This window comes from Crocodylus siamensis, chromosome 4, assembly GCF_052110815.1.
Source record: "Crocodylus siamensis isolate JL-2025a chromosome 4, ASM5211081v1, whole genome shotgun sequence".
Classification (NCBI taxonomy): Eukaryota; Metazoa; Chordata; order Crocodylia; family Crocodylidae; genus Crocodylus; species Crocodylus siamensis.
Window position 1 is genome coordinate 4,356,241 of NC_143398.1, and position 21,363 is coordinate 4,377,603.

Consider the following 21,363-nt stretch of genomic DNA (forward strand, 5'->3'; position numbering starts at 1 on the left):
TCAGACATCAGCTGTGGACCCAGGCAGGGCTTCCCCCACAGTGGGTGGGTGGAAGAGGAGAGAGACACAAAGAGAGAGCAAGACAAACAGAGAAGAGAAGAGAGTGAGAGACGCACAGAGACGGATGTGGCCCTCAACAGGTCCCCAAAACTGATTAAGTGTCCCTCCAACTGCCCACTCCTGATACATATGAGATTTGTATAGGATGGTTTGGACAGGGCTCATCCTGCCTCAGGCAGGGGGTTGGACTAGATGCGATCTCTGGAGATCCCTTCCAGTCCAACCTCTCTATGACTCGATGCAGGCAGCTTGTGAGTATATAGCTAGGAGCCCTGCCATGGCTGGTGTAGTCGGGAATCCTGGTGTTCGCACATAGACAGCACTGGGCTTGTTGCTGCAGCCAGTGGGACGTAAAGGCAAGGCATGGGCAGCCCTTTCTCTCTCCTGCTTTTTTCTTGCGACCCTTTGCAGGGTGCTCCTTGTATGTGGCTCGTCAGGGGCTGACACGTGGGGAAGGGGGTGGATGGTTGGATGCTCCTGTGGAGCCAACTGACCGCTGCTAGTTGCACGGGCACCTGGACACCATTACCTGAAAGGTCCCTTCCACACCTATATTCTGAACCAAGAACCACCAGGTCATTTCAAGGAAATCAAACCGACAGACTAGACCGGGGGTAGCCAACCTGTCTCGCAGGTGTCACAGGTGAGATGGGAAGCCCCTGCGTGTGGTATTCAGCAGACTGGGACAGGGAAAGGCAGGGCAGAAGCAGACACAGCAGGAAGGAGAAAGCAAAGCAGCAAACTGGGCAGGGAGCACAGGGAAGGAGAGCAGAGCGTCAGATCAGGCAGACAGCAGCAGGCTGGGAGCAGAAAGAGGACCAGCAGATCAGGCGTGGGAAGGGGACTGGAGTGGCACTCAGGGAGGGTGTGGGGCAGCACTCTTGCCCAAAAAGCTACCCCCACTAAACTAGATCTCTCGCGGTGCCTTCCAACTTAATTTTTCTAGGGACTGGCATTAAAACAGACACAGTGGCCTCTCCCACACTCCCCACCCCACCCATCGGTCCTGAAGAACAGGATAACTCACAGATACAAGCACATAAGGAAAGCATGAAATGAACATTTCTTAAGTGAAACATCCCTACAGAAGTAAACCTCAACAGCTCCTGTGGGCAGAGGTCTCTCAAAGAGGGACCATTCTTCTCCTATAAAAGGTTGCTAAGTAATAAGAACTAATGCGAAACATCCTTTGAGGAAATGGTGAATGCAGTGGCAGAGGACGGAAAAGCCCGTTTCCCTACACACACACATACAGTGCCCCAGCCTCACCCGGGTGAGATAGTAGATGTGAGTGTGTGGCACTTCAAAAAGCGCGTTGACAGCCCCGCGGAAGGTGTAGATCTGTTGGTGCGGGTCCCCCACGAAGATGACTCCACAGGTCTGGGACAGCACCACGTTCATGATGGCTGCAGAAAAAAAAAAGCGAAGCATTGAGGAAACTCCAGCAAAGAAGTTTGCAAAATGAACACGAAGGCTCCACCCTGCTCCCACCCGAGCAAGCAACTGAGAAATAAACCCTCAGTGGGATAAAAGGGCTGAAGCCATTCTTCACTTTCAGACAGCGACTGGATTGCTGGCGGCAGGAATCAGGGCAGAAAATAACCTCGGGATTTCTTACCTAAATTGACTATTTATATATTTTGGCTTCTTACTCTTTACCCCATGGGCCAATAGTTTTGAAACCCCGCGAGTAACTGAATCCTGGCTACGCACTTAACTTACACACAGCGCATCCGCTTGCTTCCCTGTTTTGCCTAAAAAAGCAAGATCTTCACTTTAAAACAACCACATTCTCATGCTCTGGTTTTCTACCAAGCTCAAAACCCGTTTTTTTCCCTGTCACTTCAGTACTTCTGGGTTGGTTTGGTTTTTTTTAATTCTTTTGGAAAGCCCTTATTAAATTAATTGGGGTGCATCTGCTGCTGAGTTGCCTAATTAGCTCCACAGTAAAGTACCTCTATCTACACATGCACTGCTATTACAGCACAGTAAATTCACTCTGCCATAAGATAGTACTGTCAGGAACAATGCTATGATATGGCAGAGTCATTTACTGTGCTGCAACGCACGTGTAGATGGTGACTAGGACAGCAGCACTTTGAGCCAGGGCGGAGCCGCCCCGGGCTGGCACCAGGCTCGGGAGTCAGCCACCGGGCTCCATGGTCTGGGCACTCTTGTGCCCCATGCAGCCCCTCCGTCGCCCGGCACAACCACCCGCAGCCCGGGGCGGACACATGAGCCTGCTGCCTGCCCGGGGCTGCTCTGCCTCAGATCAAAGTGCTGCTGTCCCAGGCACGTGTGTAGACACTGTGCCCAGGAGCAGTGTATTCTGGAGCACGCTGCTCCGGAGTTGATCGTATCACATTAATTGCACATGTAGATGCACCCACTATGTGATAACCCTGTGAAAATGGCTCCACCTCTCTATTCTGGTTCCCCCTAGCCTACAAAGAGAAAGAGCCCTTCCCATCTCATCACCTTTTGTCTGTCCTGCTTTATTCAGACACAGAGCTCTCCAGAAGGCATGTCCCTTAGAGGTTTCTGCATTGCTTGGCATGGGCTTAGCAGACCCATAGGCACTGCTTAAAAATCAGTGAGATGCATCAAAAACTCCCTCTTCGCTCCTCAAGAGCAACCCCACCTCGCATCTTCCCGTATGTACACCTGACCAGTTATGGATGCAGTTCCAAGAGCCTGGCCTGGTGAGTCAAACACGGACAGAGAAAGTATATGCCTGATCCACTTCAGCTAGGAAAATGGGAGCAATAGGATTGATGAGAAGGGATGTGGAGCAGCTTCCATACGGAAAAGAGACAAGCGAGGAGGACACAATAGAGGTCTTTGAAGTCACAAAGAGAAAAACTTGAATAGGGGCACGTCAGCTGCATTTCCTCGTGGAAGGATGAGAAGGCATCTGATGAAATTAATCAGACGGTTGTTTTAAAAGCAAACAAAAAGGAAGCACAATTTTTTTAAACCCCAAGTTTAATTCATTTGTGGAATTCATGAGACCAAGAGCATATAACTGGGTTCAAAAAACGATTAGACAAATTTAGGTCCACAAGAAGCTCTGAAACAACCGTCAGGAGTGTCACCGCAGGCTCAGGACATCCCTAAAGCTGAGACTACTAGGAACTTGCAGGGTTTAACAGAGGACAGATCACCCTCCACTTGCTCTGCTAATATACCCTTCCTCAAACTGCAGGGGGGGAAGACAGAGAACATGGTGGCAGATAAGGCAGGGAGCAAAAAGCAAAGTAGCAGATTGGGTCGGGGAAGGGGAACAGAGTGCTAATTTGCAGTGTGCCTGATAAAAAAAGATGGTTCCCCCGGTGCTCTAATGCACCCGCTACCGTCACCAACAGGACACTGGGCTGGATAGACCCATAATAGTCATGCCGATGTTCTCACCGCGATTAACGCCTGCAAAAACACTGGGAAGTGCTAGTGATTCCTGTCACCTGCCATTGCTCACCTGGTGTGCAGTCTTGTGCCTCATCGACAAATATGGCATGATAATCCAACAGCCGCGGCTTGCTAAGCTGCCAAAGTTTCAAGTACCCTGGAAAAACAAATAGACGGCGTAATTTAGATGTTCAAAAATCCTAACTAGAGACCCACTGTTTCAGTTTGTTTGCCGCCCACTTAAAATCCAGTTTTTAAAAGACTAACTTAAAAGTCGCATCTCCTGGCCACAAGTTGCCCTGAAAGGGTTGGTGGGTTTTCAAATATACTGTTTTACTTCCTTTACATTACTATCATCTTTGCTGCTTCATGGTTGCAAATAGCCAAAGAAGAAAAGGACTGGAAAGGGAAAGCAGCGATACCAACTACACTTTGAGAGCTGTTATATGCACAAAGCAATCCCCCACCAGGAAAACAGTAGGTATATCTCCCCAAAACAGTCCACTTGGGCATGACTTACATGCATCAATTAAAAAAGTGTTGTCTATTTTCTCTTTTACTGCTGCTTTTCAAATTGAGAGCTTGGTTTTTAACGTGTGTATTGTTACCAGCACTGGCCATTTTCAGGGGCCTAGGTCCATCTGCAGAAGCGTAGCTAAGCAGGCGGCCTCAAAGCCTGTCTCAGTGCCCGCAAGGTGAATCTTTGCAGGCTGACAACCAGGTGGGTCAGCTAAGTAAAGGCTGCCATCAACCTCTCCAGCTACACCAGTAATGGGATCCAATTAAACAGAGCACAAGGCCTTGAATTGGATGATCCAAATATAATATATCATAGCTTACAGCAATGATTGGTGTAACCAAATGCATTAGATCTTGTTTTCCTGTAACAGATATTACTTTATTAGGTTTCTTAGATAAACTGTAAAAACACAGCAGACTTTACTAAAGTAAAGAAGAAATGGGGCGGTGTTGACAATGTTGCACAACGGTGATGGGAAAAAGAAAAGGAATCCTTCCCTCTAGAGAAGCATAACTTTCACACGTGCATCAACCCCAACTAATCGACTCTTTCCAAGTCCACAAGTGATCTGGTTCGTTCCTGCCCCAAAAGTTTCAGTAATACAAAAAAAGGTAAATTCGGACTAGATGATCTGCTCAGGTCCCTTCCGACCCTAGAAACTACAAAATGCATCAGAGAACACGGATTAGAATATAATAGACCATGTATAAATATAGGATCTGGGCTAGAGGGAAATTTGGAGAACTCAGCGAAATCCAAGACAACCTGCTGCCAATCTGTTTGTCACCCTCCTCCCCCACATCAACCTTGAGTCTCCCCAGCTGGTATAGGTTTTTGTTACCCATGTTGTGCTGTCAAGGGTAACCTGATGGGCTCTGGGATAAGTGTTTATTTTTCTGTGTTGGGGTGTAAGTAATAAAAGACTTGGGCTGTAGACCTGCCTCTTCCATCAGCAGCCCACCTGCAAGGTTATCTACAAGCCAGATCACGGTATTCTTGCAAGCCACATACCATCACACGTTATTTTGCAGTTCGTGTCTGTAGTTCTGTTCAGCGCCTTCATATTGTCCCATATCCGTCTTGCTTCCTCAACAATGATCTAGAAAGCAACATCACAAGGAACCAGGTAAAATTTCCAGGCACAAAAAGGTCTTTCCATTCTCCTGGGTTAAGATCTTGGATAGCAAGCCTAGATACAGCCGTATCTAATTGCATTAGTTCTCCAGCAATTTCCTCAATGTCTCTCCGTATTTAAACTTCTCAGATAGCCCTGAAAGAAAGTACCACTAGGTTTGTGGGATAGATATCTCTATCTCTATCCCACTCTTCCCTGGTCATGTTTCCCTTTGCAAATGACTCTCTAAAGTTATTTGCTAAATGTCTGTCCTCTCCTGTCTGTCCCCAAAGCCACGTGTCCTCCAGGCCACAAATGAGTGAATTAAAACAAGCAAGCAAGCACCCCCCCTCCCCCCCGTCCCAAAAAAACAAAACAAAAAACCTAAAAACAAACAAAACCCAAGTAAAAACTCCACCAAAACAACAAATTCAGGATATGCACGTCAGAAAGGAGTAACCCATGCGCTGGACCATCTGTTTTTCTCACCCAATCCTGTTCAACAGCCATTACCTATAAAATGTAGGTCCCAATTAAGTGTTTGCATGTCAACAGTCCCGGGGGGGGGGCGGCTTGTTTTTTTATGTCTGTTCATTCTTTGGCCTCTCTAGCAAGATTACCTGTTATGTCTACTTGCACATATATTATTATGGCAGGTACTTGTCATGGGACTGGCTCCAGCTCATTCCCGACATGCAACCATTCAGCAGCCACTGTGAAATGAATATGTCGACCGTTTTCATAGAACTGGAGAAAACGAGGGTTGGAAGGGACCTTGGGAGGTCACATCCAGTCCAACCCCCTGCTCAAAGTAGGACCAGCTCCAACTACATCATCCCAGCCAGGGCTTGGTCTTAAAAACCTCCAAGGATGGAGATTTGAGTCTCTCTGGGTAACCTGTCTCAGCGCTTCACCACCCTCCTTCCCTTTGATCTCATCTGGATTTGACCTGGTGACCTAGAGCTGAAAGGCTCATACAAACCCATTGGACCTTTTTCAGTCGGTCCCTGATTATGGAGGGTTAAACTCATGCTTAGCAGGGAATTAACCTGAAAGACTGTGTTGTGAGGTTTTACTTTACCAGCTGACAGCCTTTGGGGCTTGGAACCGAGTCTCAACTGGATGACAAAGTCAAAAATTAAACACGAGGAAAATAACACCCTGAATAATAGTTATAGACAATCAAAGTACACACAAATGTTAAGGGGGAAAAAAAAAAATCTGTTATTTTGTTACTCTCTCCCTAATGTTTAAAAATGATGGAATTTTAACGTAAGTGCTCAAAAGCAGGGTATGGGAAGGTAAAAACAACATCCAAATAAAATCCCTCCAAAACTACCTACTGTCAAAAATTGCGCTGTTATGCAACCCTTCGGTGGAGGACTGAGCTACGCCGACTTCTTAAGACAGATCTGAGCATTAGAAATAAATACCTGTATTGACATTTCACTGTCAGCACTGTAGCATCTGAAGGACTTCCAAATGTTAACAAAAATGCAAGTATCCAGGTTGTAGCCTTATTGGTCTAGAGGCAAAATTTGGTCTAATAAAAGCTATCACCTCTACCATGAGTTCTGAAATAAAAACGCAGAGGATTTTTCTTTTCCTGTCCCTGAAAAGAAATATGTACATATGGGGCTGATGTTGGACCTCAGCTAAACGGCTACTGGAAACCTCTACCTGCAGGGGGGTTGCAAAAAGGCTGGAGCTGGACTGATCTCAGTGGGGGTGGATGACAGAACAAGGAGCAATGAGCTCAAGTTGCAGCAAAGAAAGCTTAAGTTAGCTATTAGAAAGAACTTTCTCACTGGGAGGGTGGTGAAGCACTGGAACAGGCTACCCAGGGAGATTGTGGACTCTCCATCCTTGGAGGTTTTTAAGACCCAGCTAGACAAAGCCCTGGCTGGGATGATGCAGTTGGGGCTGGTCCTGCTTGAAGCAGTGGGCTGGACTAGATGTGACCTCCTGAGCTTCCCTCCAACCTTATACTTCTAACTGGTTTTGGACAGAAGTGTCACGGGTTTCCTGTCTTGTCTGCTCACATAACCACACGGGAAGCCACACTCTTCTTGGCACGGACAAACTCAGGGATGCAGGAAAACCTATTCAATCGGTAGTTTCCAATTGCTGAAATAAAAGCACCACAATTTCCCTCGAGCCACATTCCTACTGCAATGCCTGCTTTGCCACCCTCCCAGCTAAACGCACGCCTCATCCCCGAGACTCACCCTCTTCTCCCCCTCGGTGACAAGGACCCGCATCCCATGTGTATTTTTGCACCATATGGGAGTGTGCTCTGTGGATATGAACTCATCTGAAGAGGCGAAAAAGCTCTCGAGCGTCTGAGTGACTGTCTTCCCCCGCACGAACAGAGACTGCCCTTCGCGCGTTTTGAGTTGGAAGCTGATTGTGTAAGGCGACAGCTTGAAGAAATTCAGCTTGCCTTTTTCTTTATATCTATATTATGGACAGGAAGGCACGGTTAGACTGGACAAAGCCCAACAGGAGGCGTCACCTAGCTTTTCCTTCTATTACTGGGATGCAAAGGAGAGAAGAGGATCTGTCTAAAGGCCTCAAACAGTAGGCATTAAGGTAGTGGGGTTTATTGTAGCTGCCCTTCCTTCACCCCTGTGAAGCAGGGAAATGCTCTTGCCCCCACATATGAAAAAATTAAGACCATAAATCACCTAGGATCTGGTCTGCACTACAGAGTTTATAGCACCAATATGCCAACCGGGGGTGTAAGACGATCATGTCCCCTTTTTCCCCTAAGCCAACATGGCTAGACCATCCATCCCCATGCCCAACTCTGGACACAGCTCTGCCACCAGATCTCATCTCCTGCTGCCATAGCACTGCCTGCACAGCAAACCTACCTGCCCAAAGTCCCACAGTTAATCTAGGGCAGGGCAGGGAACCAAACCCAGATGTCCCGAGGCCGCAAGGCTAATAATGACCAACCCAGGACCATCTTGTACAACGAGGGTCAACTGTTTCTAGTGGCAGACAGGTGTGAAGGTGACATAAAGGGTTGAAAACCCTGAGTTTGTGCCCTTTATTTTTTGTTTTAAGTCCTTATGATATCTAAGCAATCCTGAAAGATTATTTCAAAGGATTATTAAGGCAGATTGCTCCCACTCTGCTGAAGGTTTTTGAGAGGGACCTGGGCAAGATGGTTTTGAGTTCTCACATAAGGAAGATACAGACTCTTCAACGAAAAGAGGTTTCCTTTTCAATCCTTTATGGTGGCCTTTGAGCTAAATAGGCCTTAACAAGAGCTCAAAACCAACCAAATAATAATAATAAAAAAAGATGTCTTCCCTTTTCAGGGCTTGTCTACATTATGGGGATGTTGCCGCCTCCTAGCGGTCAAGGAGAAGGATTTTTTCAGTGGTGTAACTACACCAACTCCCTCCTTCACGCCAGAAGTGTAGCTGTGATTCTGCCAGCATAGTTGTGCCCAGATGTGGGAAAAGGATGCTAGTACAGCTTCACCACTTGAGGAGTGCCATCTTTTTGCACCTATAGCTGACATGTATACTACAAAATTTGGTCCGGGATAGCTCAGAAGTCAGGGCATGGGTACTCGAACAGGTCACTATGGGGGAAGCTGGGGGGTGAACTTACAGCGTGTTAGCTATGCCGGGGTGACTGCCCATATGTGCTCTTGGCCCAAGTTAAATGGAAGGTAGCTTCCCCCAGTCAAAAAGGGCTGAGTTGTTCTGCACTTGTCACAGGATAAGGGACTGCACAGAGATAATGAACACAAAGCCAGCGATGCACTGCATGCGCATGCCCTGGCTGATCCTGCAGTACCTCATTCTTGTATCCATTTGCTCATGCATGGTCTACTCTCACAGCAGCTCTGGTTTCAAATGGCAAACAGCCTGAGGCCAATTTAGTTAAACCCAAGCAAAACCCAGTACTATACGGTGCTAGAGCTAAATCAGCTGATGCCAGGTTTAAATGCAACGGCGAGAGCATCTGCAGAGGGCCTTAACTGAATGAATTCACACTGGTGCAACCGAACGCAGACCATGCCTGAGATCCCAATTCAGGAGAGTGTATGATTAACTTAATTTCTATATTAAAAACACAGGACATGTTAAGTATAAGCAGAAAGGCGATTCAAACAGGTAGTTAGTGGGTGTTCCTCAAAAGATACCTAATGCCTCCCTTCTGCAAAATGTATGGATCTAGAAACATGATGTGACAACAGGGTTTTCAGAGGAGACACAGACAATAATGGGGCAAGAGTGCCAGCTCCCCACCCCCATAATGTTCTCAGCTGATCCTGGGGAACAGCCCTTGGTAGTCACAAGGAGGCAGTGGACACACAGCTACATTTTAAAGGTGGCCCAGCCCCTAAAACCAGGGGGCTGGGAAAGCCACTACTTACTGTTTGCCAAAAGTCGCAAAAGCTAACGAGTGGAAAGTCTTGCAGGTGACATTACAGGGGAAAACCTTCTTCCCATTTTCTACAATGGACTTGTTAAATGCCACATACAGGAAATTAAGGTTGGAAAATTTCTCTGCGTACTTGATCAAAGTTGAGGTCTTTCCAGTACCTGGAGGAAAGAAGAAAGAGGCACAAAAATGCTCCAGCCCAGCTATCCCCTGGACCTCCTCATCCAAGGCTCTCAGTCACGCACAGCATCCACTGAAATGAACAGGAGCCACACGGCTAAGTCAGCCCCGACAATCCCAACCTGTGGCCACCACTGTTACAATCAGCCATAAAATGGCCCAGCTCTCTCAAAGCAGGAGATAATACTCCTCTTGCTTGATAATATTCTCTGGCAATGATTTCCCAACAGTTATCTGGGCAGGTGGCAAGCTGTGATTGCCATTTTCTATGCATAATTCATTGCTTTCCCTGTGACACCCCATCTCCCACCTCTTTTCCAGCTATTGCATCCGTCGGCTGTATCATATCCTGGTATGCCCGTTCTCCAGGGCAAGGGCTGCCATTGGTACCTGACCATTCATTGCCTAGCACAATGACCCTCAATTGAATCTCCTGATTTTATGGCAATGCTAAGGTCCATCCAGAGGATTACTGCCTTTTTGGAATGTACTGACCTTGATTTTCTCTTTTTTTTTTTTGTGTGTGTGTGGTTGTGAAAGGAGGTGTCTCTTATTGTAACTGCATGGGGGGCTGGAGTTATGGACTAGTGTTCTCACACGCTTTTTCCTCCCTGCTTATGTGCTTGTATTTTATTTCTCCAAGGAAGTCCACCTTGCTTAATTACCGTATTTATACCCATACCACACACACCTTTTTCTGAAAAATGAGCTAAGGAAAATTGGGCTGCATGTCCTAAATGAAGAAACTCTGCATGGGCTGGAGGCTAGATCCCTGTGGAGCTACTGTAGGATTTCCATTTTCAGCCTCACTCCCTCTCCCCTGCTGCGCAACCAGTGGCTACTGTTTTATCCCATCATGGCTACAGTAGAAATAAGACTTTTATAGTGCTGGTTCACATACAATTAGGCTGTGGAAAAGTTACACCTGTAGCTGTTGCAGTAGCAGCATCTTCCATAGACGAGGGGGAGTGAGGCTGCTAAAATGACCCTGCCCCCACACTGTATGGCCAGAGCCTCCAGGCCCTGAGGACAGGCAAGACCACCTACACCCTCCCCACAATAAGATCCACATGTTATTCAAAGCTGTGCGATATGCAAGTAAATATGGTAATTCAGTGTTTGCTGCATTTGTAAGAATGGGAAGAGCCCCCCCCCGGGCTATTAAGCCCAGTGCCCTAGTGCTCAAGTATCAACCCCCCCATCTCCAGAAAAGGAAAAATGAAGCAGGATGGGAGTTCATGTTAGTGCCTAATTAGCTATTTTTTTGGCCCAAATGTCCCTGTGCCTTAGAGCCCAGTCAGGTTTCTTACCTGCAAATGCCATGATTTTTACTATATGACCCGGTGCAATTTCATGGTTCAGGATCCTTTGCTGTTCATGGGTTAATTTTAAATCAAGTTTACTCCTGAAAAGAAAAACAAAATTATAAAGGTTTAAAAAAAAATGGGATTCTGTTGCATAATGACACAAAAATAGAAACAAATAGGAAAATAAAGGCAAGAGGAGTGTGATCAAAGAGCTGCAGAGCCCTCATTTTGGAAGAGCTGGAATGGAGAGCGGTGAGAGGAAGAACAGATGGAGGGTAAGGCCACATGAGCCCAAAGACAGCCAAGACAGGGAGCAAGGCCCTCAGTTTGGACCAAGTGAAAGCTCATTTTTTTGAGCAATTACCTTATTTAATCACATACCAGTCACCTTCCTCCGCAAAAATAAATGATAAAAAAAATCAGGGTGCATGTCTTAAACAAGGGAATGGATTGTGAATAGTCTGGTTACACAGAAAAGGTTTCCCCCCACCACCACCCTTCGTTCTGCCTTCCCAACCATGTCCTATTTGACAGTATGTAGTATGCAAGTAAATATGGTAAATAATAATGATGGGAAAAGCAATCCAGCTGGAGATAATTGAAAGGGGGGGGCTTGCTCAACATTCAAGCTTTTCAAAAAGCTTCTAATGTCCCTCAGCCACAAACCCCTGCCTGCAGAAATGCTTGGGCTGATGCCTACTCTGTGTCATTGCTGCTTGCGGCTGCTCTCAAGGATGGGGCAACGCAGGGCTTGTCTGTACCGCTGCCACAGCAGGTCCTGGCACCGGGTGGCTTCTGCAGGGATACCCCACACTAGAACTGCATCCTTGAGGCTGCTTTAGTGTCACCCTCTGCTCTGCTGTCCGCTCCGCTGGAGACTGAAGGTTTGAGATGAACACGCAGGGGTCATTTTGGAATGGTTTCCCTTGCAAACTTCCAGCCCTGGAGCGTGCCTGCGGACTGGAGAGCGCGGGATGCGTTTGAGCCCCTTGGTGCCAGCATCCATTGCAGCAGTAATGCAGGCAACACCATAATAACTTCGCTGGTCCCGAGCGCATGCTCCAGTCCAGCTCTAGGGTTGAGCAGAGGTGGTGTATTGCACACGTGTAAAGCAGCAGTGAGCTGAGACGTGTGCATCTCACTTCTGAGCGTGGTATAGAGATGGCGCAGACACACCATAAGGTGCAGGGAGCCTCAAACCCCTTGAAGATGACCTGGACTCTGTCTCCACAGTTATCTTTGATCAGGAAAGTCAGACTGCTTTGAAAATTGGACCCTCAACCTCTCTGAGCCTCCATTCCCACTCCAAATGAGAGGATAATTAATCCTTTTCTCACGGGGGAGCTGTGAGGTTTAATTAACATTTACAAAAGCAATTCAGTTTGTCAGGCAATGGCATTATGTTCCTAACTGAAAGTAAATTTTCCTAGTAACAAAACGACAGAGCAAGCCGTTTCTTTCCACAGGACTGCCCTTGGTGGGGTGCATCACTTTGTGTGCTCCCTCTGGCTTCGCTGAAACCCTCATTGAACAAACTGCCACGCGCAGAACACGTCCATTCCTACCAGCTGCCCCTGTGACAGAGTCATTACTTAACGGAGATTTCCAAGGCAAGAAAATGGGACTCATGGCTGAGAAATAAAAATCAAAGATGGAACCCAGGCAGGAGGAAACATCTGTTTATGGCTGGTCACCAGCGTCCAAATGTTGCCAACGTCTAATGCGCTTGTCTCCACAACTACCCTGAGACATAGGGAAGTATGACTAGCCCCATTTCACAGATGGGGAACCGAGGCACAGGAATGCTATGGGATTTTCCCGGGGTCAGAAGGGATGCTACTGGCAGACCAAGAACCAAATTGGGTACTAGTTTATTCCCCTCCGGTCAGCTAATGGCTTGGGTTCGTGTATGGGATCAGCTGGCATGTAGGCAGGCAAAAGAACAGCATACACATAAGTGTCTGAAGGCTGGTTTGTCTCCTTGACTCTTGGACATGGCCGATGATAGTTATAAATGCATCTAATTATTATTAGTACATCCAATACATGAGTGTTACCTGGACCAGATGCCTCTCGTGCATGGTGAACTGGACACTGGCTGCTCTATGGTCTTAGGAGCAGAACAAGAGTTCTCCATCAGATACAAGTAATAGAATATATTGTAATGGATCCTAGAGGAAAGCATAAAAAAAGATAATAAATTTAATACAAACAGATCTTCAGCGACACTCATCTAAACATGAACTACTCCTCTACACTCAAAAAAGGCCCTAGAAGCAATCAGTGCTGCCAATAAAGTAATATCTGAAGAGAGGACTAGCCAACTTGTCCCCCACAGTGCTCTATACCCAGACCAGACGACTTCAAATTTGTTTCCAATGCGTCACGGAAAGATAACAATGCCCCTTAACAAAAAAGAGCCAGAGGTGCTGAGGCCTATAGGCAGCCATGGCTCTTTCTGTCTTAACTAGAGATAGCTGTTTTGTTACTAATATGCCCAGATGGTAGCCCTCTGGATATGACCGAGCTCAACGTTTTCATCGGACGTGAAGACAAACGCAGCTGGTTACAGGCAGCAACTGCTAAATGAGCAGAACTTCAGTATTTAAAGTACTATTATATTTTTACAAAGCAACTGTAAATGCAGAACTGGGGAGGCTCCTTGTTTCCTGCTTCTCACTGGAGCTGCGTTTGCAAATAAAATCTCTTGTTATAACCACATATCCAACAACAGCGTCAAGCTCTCTCTTTTTCTCTATTGCCATCGCCAACAGTTCGGCTGTGGGAGCTTAGTTAACAACCTTATTGCTGATGTGTGAGCCAAGAGAGAGCTCAGCCCGCTTAGAATAAATAAGATACAGTATCTTAAATGATCTGCGTATAATTGCTTGATTCATTAAAGAATCCTTACAACTCTGCTACAGACCGAATTAGAGCATGTAGACAGAGGGGAAAAGCTATGTGGCCAAAGCTGCGGAGTGAGTTGGAGATGGCCAATTTAAACTCAGCACTACCCTCAGAGCTGCCTACCTCTTACCGCCGGGCAAATTCTCCTCTGCAAAGAGGAGTGGAAACAAAGGTTTGCTACCGTACCTGGGATAAGCAGATAAGATGCCCGATGCATGTTGGAAACAGAGCTGCCGGGTCTGGAAACGTTAGTTTTCCATGGCTACTTTTTGGAATACAACGGCACTTAGAAATAAAAATGCTGAACTGCTGACAGACTGCACTCAGCTGCTGTGAACTACCGTATATACTCACGTACCACATGCACCTTCCCTTGCCACCCCCCAAAAAAAATCAACCTCCAATTTATGGGGCATGTCCTAAGCGAAGAAGCTTGATTTTTCTTTGCTAGAAGAGAAGCCTGGAAGAAGAGTTTAGATTGTGATTTGTAAAGGATGATTCGGATACGGATGATCCTGCCTCAGACAAGGGGCTGCACTATGTGATTTATGGGGGTCCCTTCCAGCCCCATGGAAGGCTGAGCAAACCCATGGCTCCTGATACATAACCCAGGGCCAGGACATTTATTTTCATGGTGACAGCTTCTTTCTCCTCACCTGTTGCTGATATCAATGTCCTTCTCCCTCATTGCATACAGCAGGGTGGCCAGACAGTACAACGTCTCAGCGACCTCCACGACCGAAACAGTAGAGCAGGGTCTCTTCAGGCAGGCCATCAGCTTCTGGATGTCACGCACCGCATCCGAGAACAGCACAATGGTTGCTATCACTGCCCATGCCATCGCTGCCTGGAGATGGCAACAGCCAAAGGCAGAGTGAGGAGAAAAGTATGTTAGACCAAAAGTGGACTGGGCTGGTTTAGGCAGAGATGATCCTGCCTCAAGCAGGAGAGATGACTTACTGAGGTGCTTTCCAGCCCCACTTTTCCATGATTTTATGTTCAGTCTTTGGCGTATTTAACACTTCCTTGTTCCTCGCCCTGCTAACAACCTACCTCTGCTAAATGCTTTTCCTTTGGGAAAATCTGTAATGCCTGCTGCTCCCCCAACATAACCCATGAACCAGAACACAAGACAAAAGTCAAGGAGTGCTCCACCTACCCCAGCTGTGCTCTTTAAATCAGGCAGTTTGTTGGCGATGCAGCTTTCTGCCATGGTAAAGAGACAGTGGCTCTTCAAACACTGGAGAACCTTACTGGAGTCTACTCTTCGGTCGCTGCTTAAGGTAGACACGTACCTGCACAGAAAGAAAACAGATCTGCCCTTTGTCAATGCTGTGTAGGGATCTAACTCCTAATTAAAGTCGGATGATACTGCACAGCAAAGTGCCCCTCTGATCGTAGCGCTTAAGGGGCCCAGACAATAATTTCCACCATCTTCGGTGACGCTAACTCCACCGTCTTTCTGTGCTGTAAGCTCTACAGGATGAAGAGCGGGTTTGATCCCGGGAAGCCGAGCTAGTCACGGGCTTCTGCTGGACCAGGCCCTTGGATGGTGAACTCTTCATGGCATCTTATCTGTGGACAGGGTGCAGCACCCTGTGGGCAGCACGGGATTGTAAATAATGATTTACATAGAGTACGGACGTGGCGGCGGGGAGCTAAGAACCTCACAGCTGTCAGCGCTGCTAGCGAGGACAACCCGCGGGAAACCCTGCAAGGGCTGATCAGAGAGGAGGGTTTTGCATCTGTACAGTGCAAAAAAAAAAAAAGTAAATTGTACATAGCTTCAACTGCCCACCCTTGCCTCCAGCCTCTCCACGCCCAGGACCTTCTCTTTTTTCCCCCCTCAGAGCCTGAAGATCACAGGACGCACCATTTTTCATCACTCTCTGTTTTATCATACAGCCTCTCCAACCCAGCTTTTGCCTCGTGTGCTCTCGTGAGATCCCTCTCACCACAATCGCTAGCGGCCTTCCCTTGGCCAAAATGAGAACCAGCACTTCATCCTCCCCTTCATCTCAGCCTTCCAACCATCTATGACAGCTTCTGGACATCTCATCCCCATTTTGTGACAACCTCCCCTGGTGCTCCTCCTACCTCTCAAAACACTCCTGGTGATCTCCGCCACCCCCTTTCTGTGACAGCTGCTCATCTACTTCTCAACTGATACTGCATCTTATCTCCTGGGAACCTCCTCCACAGACTCAGCTGTTATCTATCTCGGCACCAAAGACTCTCAGACCCACCACGCGGCTCCTGCCAGACTTCTGCTGTGCTAACTAGGGTGCCCGAGGTGCTAAGGAGACCGGGTCGCTGCACAACACAAAATAATTAGATGTGACATGGGGTTTCCTGCAGCAACATCTCACCCTGCTGAGCCTGAGGGCACCAATGCCCAGAAAAATTTTTTTTAAGCCTTGTGTTGAAGACTCAGAAAAATACCAAGCAGTTGAAGTGTTTGAAACAGGAAGCATTAAGCATGACATTATTATAGCAATGTCCCTTATTTACTTTCCCATTGCACAGGTCTGACAAGGCTCTGCTCCTTGTACAGCTCTGACTTGTGCCTGCAAAGGTTAAGAGCTGCTGCTGTAGAGAGGTTTTAGAGCAGGGAAAAGCCCTGGTTAGTAAGGTGGATGGCATAACAAATAGTAATAACTTTCCTTGTTGGGGAAAAGTGACAGGAGATTAAATGGAGCTGTGGTTACCACCCTGGTTGTGCAACTCTGGTCTTGCTTCCTTCAAGATTAAATAAGATGCATAAAAGAAAAGAAAAGGGACAAAAAAGAAGAGGGGAAAAAAAACCCAACCAAAGCAGCTTCTGTGTCTGGTGTGATTGCTAAAGAAACCTGACTAGAGCACAGGGGCTTAGCAGGTCCTCAAAGACACTGTCAGTACTGAGCTGCTTGGGGGTCTCTTTCAGCTACCTCGCTGGTCACTGGCTCACAGCAGCATTGCAAAATCATCACATTTTAGGTGGCGCTTCCATGGTTTAAAGCTAACGGAAGTTGTAGTGCAATATCCTCCCCTCAAGCCTCAAGAGGTAGCCCTGTCCTGCTAGTATCCATCCAGATCATTCTCCTGCCCTGTTGCTCTGGCCACGTCACCCCTTTCTCTGCATCTCTCTACCACCTGCCCCTTTCACATCACACAAAGGCAACTCGTCTTCCCTCCCATCTGAGAAACGCTGCCTTAGAGCCATGGACTGAAAACAGAGCCAAACAAGCTGTTGGACTGCTCGCCCCATGCTTGTGGACAAATGACTATGAACCCCCTGGTAAAACCAACTCACCTTATAAGCCCCAGCATACATTGATCCTGCTCTTTTGTTATACCGTTACGGTCCAAAATCACTTCCACATTGATCACAGCGGAGTTGTCCTTCAGCAGATACTGGTAGTACAGCTTCTTCCATGGGATGAACTGCAACGAGAAGCAATACGCCATCACCCCAACATGCTTCATGCACAGGCTTCTCCTGACCGTCGCTACGTGGCAGCCTCTCTCCCGGAGGAGGCATCTGATTCCAGTTTGACAAAGCCCATCAGCTCGATGGAAGGAAACAGCCTCATCAAGATGGGCCCTGAAAGAAAGGGGAAGGTGGAGATTCTTCCCACCTAAAAGTGCATGACAGGCTTCTTTCTCTAGAGCTTCTTGCTCTCATAACCACTGGCTTGGATCCGGAGGGGAAAAGCACTAGCGTCCGCTACCCACAGCTCCTGGCATTTGAAATGTCTTTTTGCACATACCTACTTGGAGCAGGCTAAGACAATACAGGACTTAAGACTCCTGTGAATCCCTGGGACCTGTCCACGCTAGGACCTCCACCATGGCCACCGCTTTGGGACTGTTTTTGGCAACAAGTGAAGAGGACTCCTCTCAGATCGTCTTTAGAATCACCAGCCAGTGTGTACGGGGTTATTTTGCCTGGCAGTCATTGCAAAGTCCTAGCTATAGACCTGGGAACTGTTGTGCCAGGTGCTGTGCAAACAGAGAATGAAAGGATTGCCCCATCGCACAAAAGCTGACAGCTTAACAAGAGGCAACAGGAGGGGACGGAGACGCCGCGATAGTGAGCAGTAGTGCACAATGCCATTGGTGATGGTCGCAGGACACCACAGGCCAGTGTCTGTTCCACCTAGCAGACATCCGAGTCTTTCAGTGAGATCCTATTCCAGCCTACTCCTGTCCCTGAGAACTGGGAACACGTCTGCTTGTATAACACACCTTCATCTCAGCCGTAAGAAGAAAGCCATGAACAGCAGCAGGGAGAAGAAAGCACCCATTTTTCTGGGGCTCAAGCGGATGGAGCAGGACCTGACCCCTCAGTGTTTCACAAGGGTTGAATTTTCCAGCCCAGCAGGGGACAGTTTGAAGGAAGGCAGCACGGCGGCTTGGGGACATTGGCAGGGAGCTTCTCCTGTGCACAAAGGGTGCAGAACTGTTTGGAAGTTGAACCCATGCGCGATAAAGGCTGACGTGACTTGCTGAGAAGAGGCAGGGAAGTGGGGACTGAGGATATTCCAAGCCACCCAGCAAACCCTCAGTGGTCCGCAGACATGGCTTTGGACAAGAGCTGAAGCAAGGGAGGCTGTGGGAACAGCAGAGGAGACAGGTGGATTTAAACAGAGGGGCCAGAGATGGAGCTTGACTAGCAAGAACAGGGAGAACGTACCCCAAGAGACGTACCCCAAAAGAGGCACATCAGCTAGGAGGAGGGGTGGCACCTGGACCAATGAAACAGAAGGATTGAACCCTGAACGCACGACCGCAAGGGGCTTCCTGAGCCACTGAGTCTGGTGCCCTGCATTCGTTAACCCAAGGAAACCCTATCAGCTCTCACCAGGGGATCCCTGATGATGCATTTCCAGCGATGACACACGAGGCTCAGGCTCTGGTAGAGATCAGTCACAGGGAGGAAAGCAAAGATATGACTCAGGACCTCATCCGGCAGCTGGTCAATGTGTCCCTGGGGCTCCATCCCGCTTGACGTCCCCAAGAGCCCGAAGCAGGGATCAGGAAGTGGGTCAATATCGAGCTCCTGTTTGATCTCCCGTTGGCTCTCATTCTGGCCTGGAGGCTTTGGAAGGAAAATGTCAGTCCTGAGGGCTTCATCAGGTTTACCCCATTTGCTGTAGCCTGCATCACAGCTGCCAGATCCATCGGGAAGGAGAGGCCTCTTCCTGGGGACAGCTGCTTCCCAGGAAGCTGGTTCAGCACTTTTAGCCTCTCCAGACAGGAAAGAAGGTTCCTCCAGGCTGGACAACAACTCCTCATCGCTGAAGAAGGGATCTTCCAGCTCTTCTTTGACCTTGTGGCTTTTTGCCTCTGACTCTTGGTTTTCGCAGCTTTCTGCCTGTCTATCACCTGTGTGGTGCTTGGTTTTGAAATAAGAAGTGATGTTCTTCTGATGGCCCTTCCCTACAAGGCAGAACAAAGGAAAAGACATAAATACCACAGGTTAGCACAAGGCTGCTCGGTGCCTGAACACCTCTGGGAGCCACTAAATGAGTGAGATGGAGAAAAGCACGCTCCGCATTACAACCGGGTGCACAGAAAGGGTGCTTAAATAACATAACACAGCACCGATGTGGAGACCAGATGGCCAATTTTACTTCCCGTGAATTATTTCCACTGACTGGATCAATGCAGCGATAGGAGGAGGAAAGCAAAAGATGTGAAGATGACTAAAATCCCTGGGGTCAGCCTTTGAGGCCAGAGCAGCGCTCTGCTCATTGCAAGTGGCTTCTCCCATACTGTATAAAAAAAAAAAAATCACAATCCCAAGCCCTAAAGAGGCCTCAAGTACTTAAGAAAAATGCCCCCAAATAAAACATGCACCTTGCACTGCAAAGAAAAAGCGAAGGAAAAATAATTTTTACACAGCCTTCGCTGCTACAACACATCCACCCTGGCAATCTTCTTCAAAAAGCGTCTTGACGCCCATCTTGCTGGGTCTTCTGATCCCAACGATCTTTCCTGCTCAAGTGCAGGAGGGCTGGACCCGATGATCTGTAGGGTCCCTTTCAGCCCCTGACAACTATAAAACTATGAACACGGGCTCACCACAGCTGAATGCATGTGTCATTCGCCTGCTCCCCAAGCCAAAGCTCAGGCTTTAACCTTATCTCAGCCCCTGCCGAATTGGCAGCAGCTTTTGGCTGAGCAGATTACAGAGGCCTGATTTTCAGAACATGCTGAATACCTGCCATCTGAAAAACAAGGTCCCTCTAAGAGCTGTGTTAAGTAGGCAATCACTAGGTGTTAAAAAGCAACCTAGCCAAAGATACCTAGAGCGAGTCTAGACATTTTAGGTGATGGGCCCGAGGTAAGGTCCAGGGCTCAGAACAGAATCACGATCTTTGGCTTCTAGTCCCGTTGCCGAAACAGATTTCCCCTCCTTCCTGTGAACCTGAACAAATTGATTCACTGCAGCTTCCGTGGATGAACTTTTCAAAAACATTTAAATCAGGGGTGTGAAACTTGCCCTGAGCCCTGGGTTGGATCTGGACCACACGGCTCATGGCAGGCCAGATCTGCATGACAAGCGGTGGCAGTGGCAGAGCCAGCAGTAGTGGCAGTCAAGCCCAGCGGCCTCAGGCAAAGCAGGCACGTTAGCTTTCCAACCCTAAGTCAAACTGACTTCTGAAGGTACTTAAAAGCCCAGGAATCAAAGCTACTTCTGAAAATGGTCTCCCCCATCTGTAAAATGGGTACAGGAGATCCCTTCCCTGTCCGCCTTTTATGCAAGTCACAACTTTCTTGCTGAACAAATGAGCGTATTAAATAATGACCATCCCCGAGGGTCTCTAGAACAGTTATCTGTCGTGCTTTCGGTACAGCCCAACGCAGCAGCATCCCTCACCGAGAGGCAGGTTTGCCTAACGCTGTTGGAAAGTGCAGCTCTGCTTCTGAAAGCGAGAGAAGAGCCAGGGGACGTGGAAACTGGCAGAGATGAGGACTGCACCCAACTTTGGAAGGAGTCTGATCTGGCCTTGAGTACAGGTGCTCAAACCTCCCGTGGCTGTGGCTCAAGCCCAGGGGTGATCACGATACAGATGAGCCCTGTTTCACGATGCCTGCATCCCCGTTCCCTTAGGAGCTACTCACGGCAACAGGCATTAGACAACTGCCATCTGCTTCAAGCTGGCAGTACTAATACTATGCGCTCTCAAACCCTTCCCATCGCTCTCTTCCTGGCCACACCGTACCTTCTTGCTGTCTCCTGGTCCAGTACGACGGGTAGAGACCCCTGTTGAAGTCTCTGCCGGTCTGTGCTTGCCCGACCGGCCGCGTCAGGGAGGACGAGCCTTCTCCGCTGCGGCTGAAGGCTTCACAGTCGCTGGCCGTGAGATGCACTTTCTTAAACCGTCTCACTGCCGCCGATATGCAAAGAAAACAGACCGCCTGTTAAATTTCATCCAGGTTTCAGTTCAATCCTTAATTAATTACCTGTTTGCTTA

General features: G+C 48.0%; 1 protein-coding gene across 4 annotated transcripts in view; it reads right to left on the reverse strand.

The window, feature by feature from the left end:
• Nucleotides 1–21,363, reverse strand: part of FBH1 (F-box DNA helicase 1) — a 35,926-nt gene that overhangs the window by 10,072 nt on the left and 4,491 nt on the right. For all 4 annotated transcript variants that reach the window (XM_090041511.1, XM_090041512.1, XM_090041513.1 and 1 more), the window contains 12 exons: nucleotides 21,112–21,276; nucleotides 18,744–19,321; nucleotides 17,193–17,323; nucleotides 15,060–15,195; nucleotides 14,557–14,747; nucleotides 13,051–13,164; nucleotides 10,997–11,091; nucleotides 9,499–9,667; nucleotides 7,328–7,556; nucleotides 4,997–5,084; nucleotides 3,536–3,622; nucleotides 1,330–1,466 (listed from right to left, as the gene is read on the reverse strand). In XM_090041511.1, the coding sequence (XP_089897637.1) occupies nucleotides 1,330–1,466; nucleotides 3,536–3,622; nucleotides 4,997–5,084; nucleotides 7,328–7,556; nucleotides 9,499–9,667; nucleotides 10,997–11,091; nucleotides 13,051–13,164; nucleotides 14,557–14,747; nucleotides 15,060–15,195; nucleotides 17,193–17,323; nucleotides 18,744–19,321; nucleotides 21,112–21,276 (2,120 nt within the window). The remainder of the gene's footprint in view (nucleotides 1–1,329; nucleotides 1,467–3,535; nucleotides 3,623–4,996; nucleotides 5,085–7,327; nucleotides 7,557–9,498; nucleotides 9,668–10,996; nucleotides 11,092–13,050; nucleotides 13,165–14,556; nucleotides 14,748–15,059; nucleotides 15,196–17,192; nucleotides 17,324–18,743; nucleotides 19,322–21,111; nucleotides 21,277–21,363) is intronic.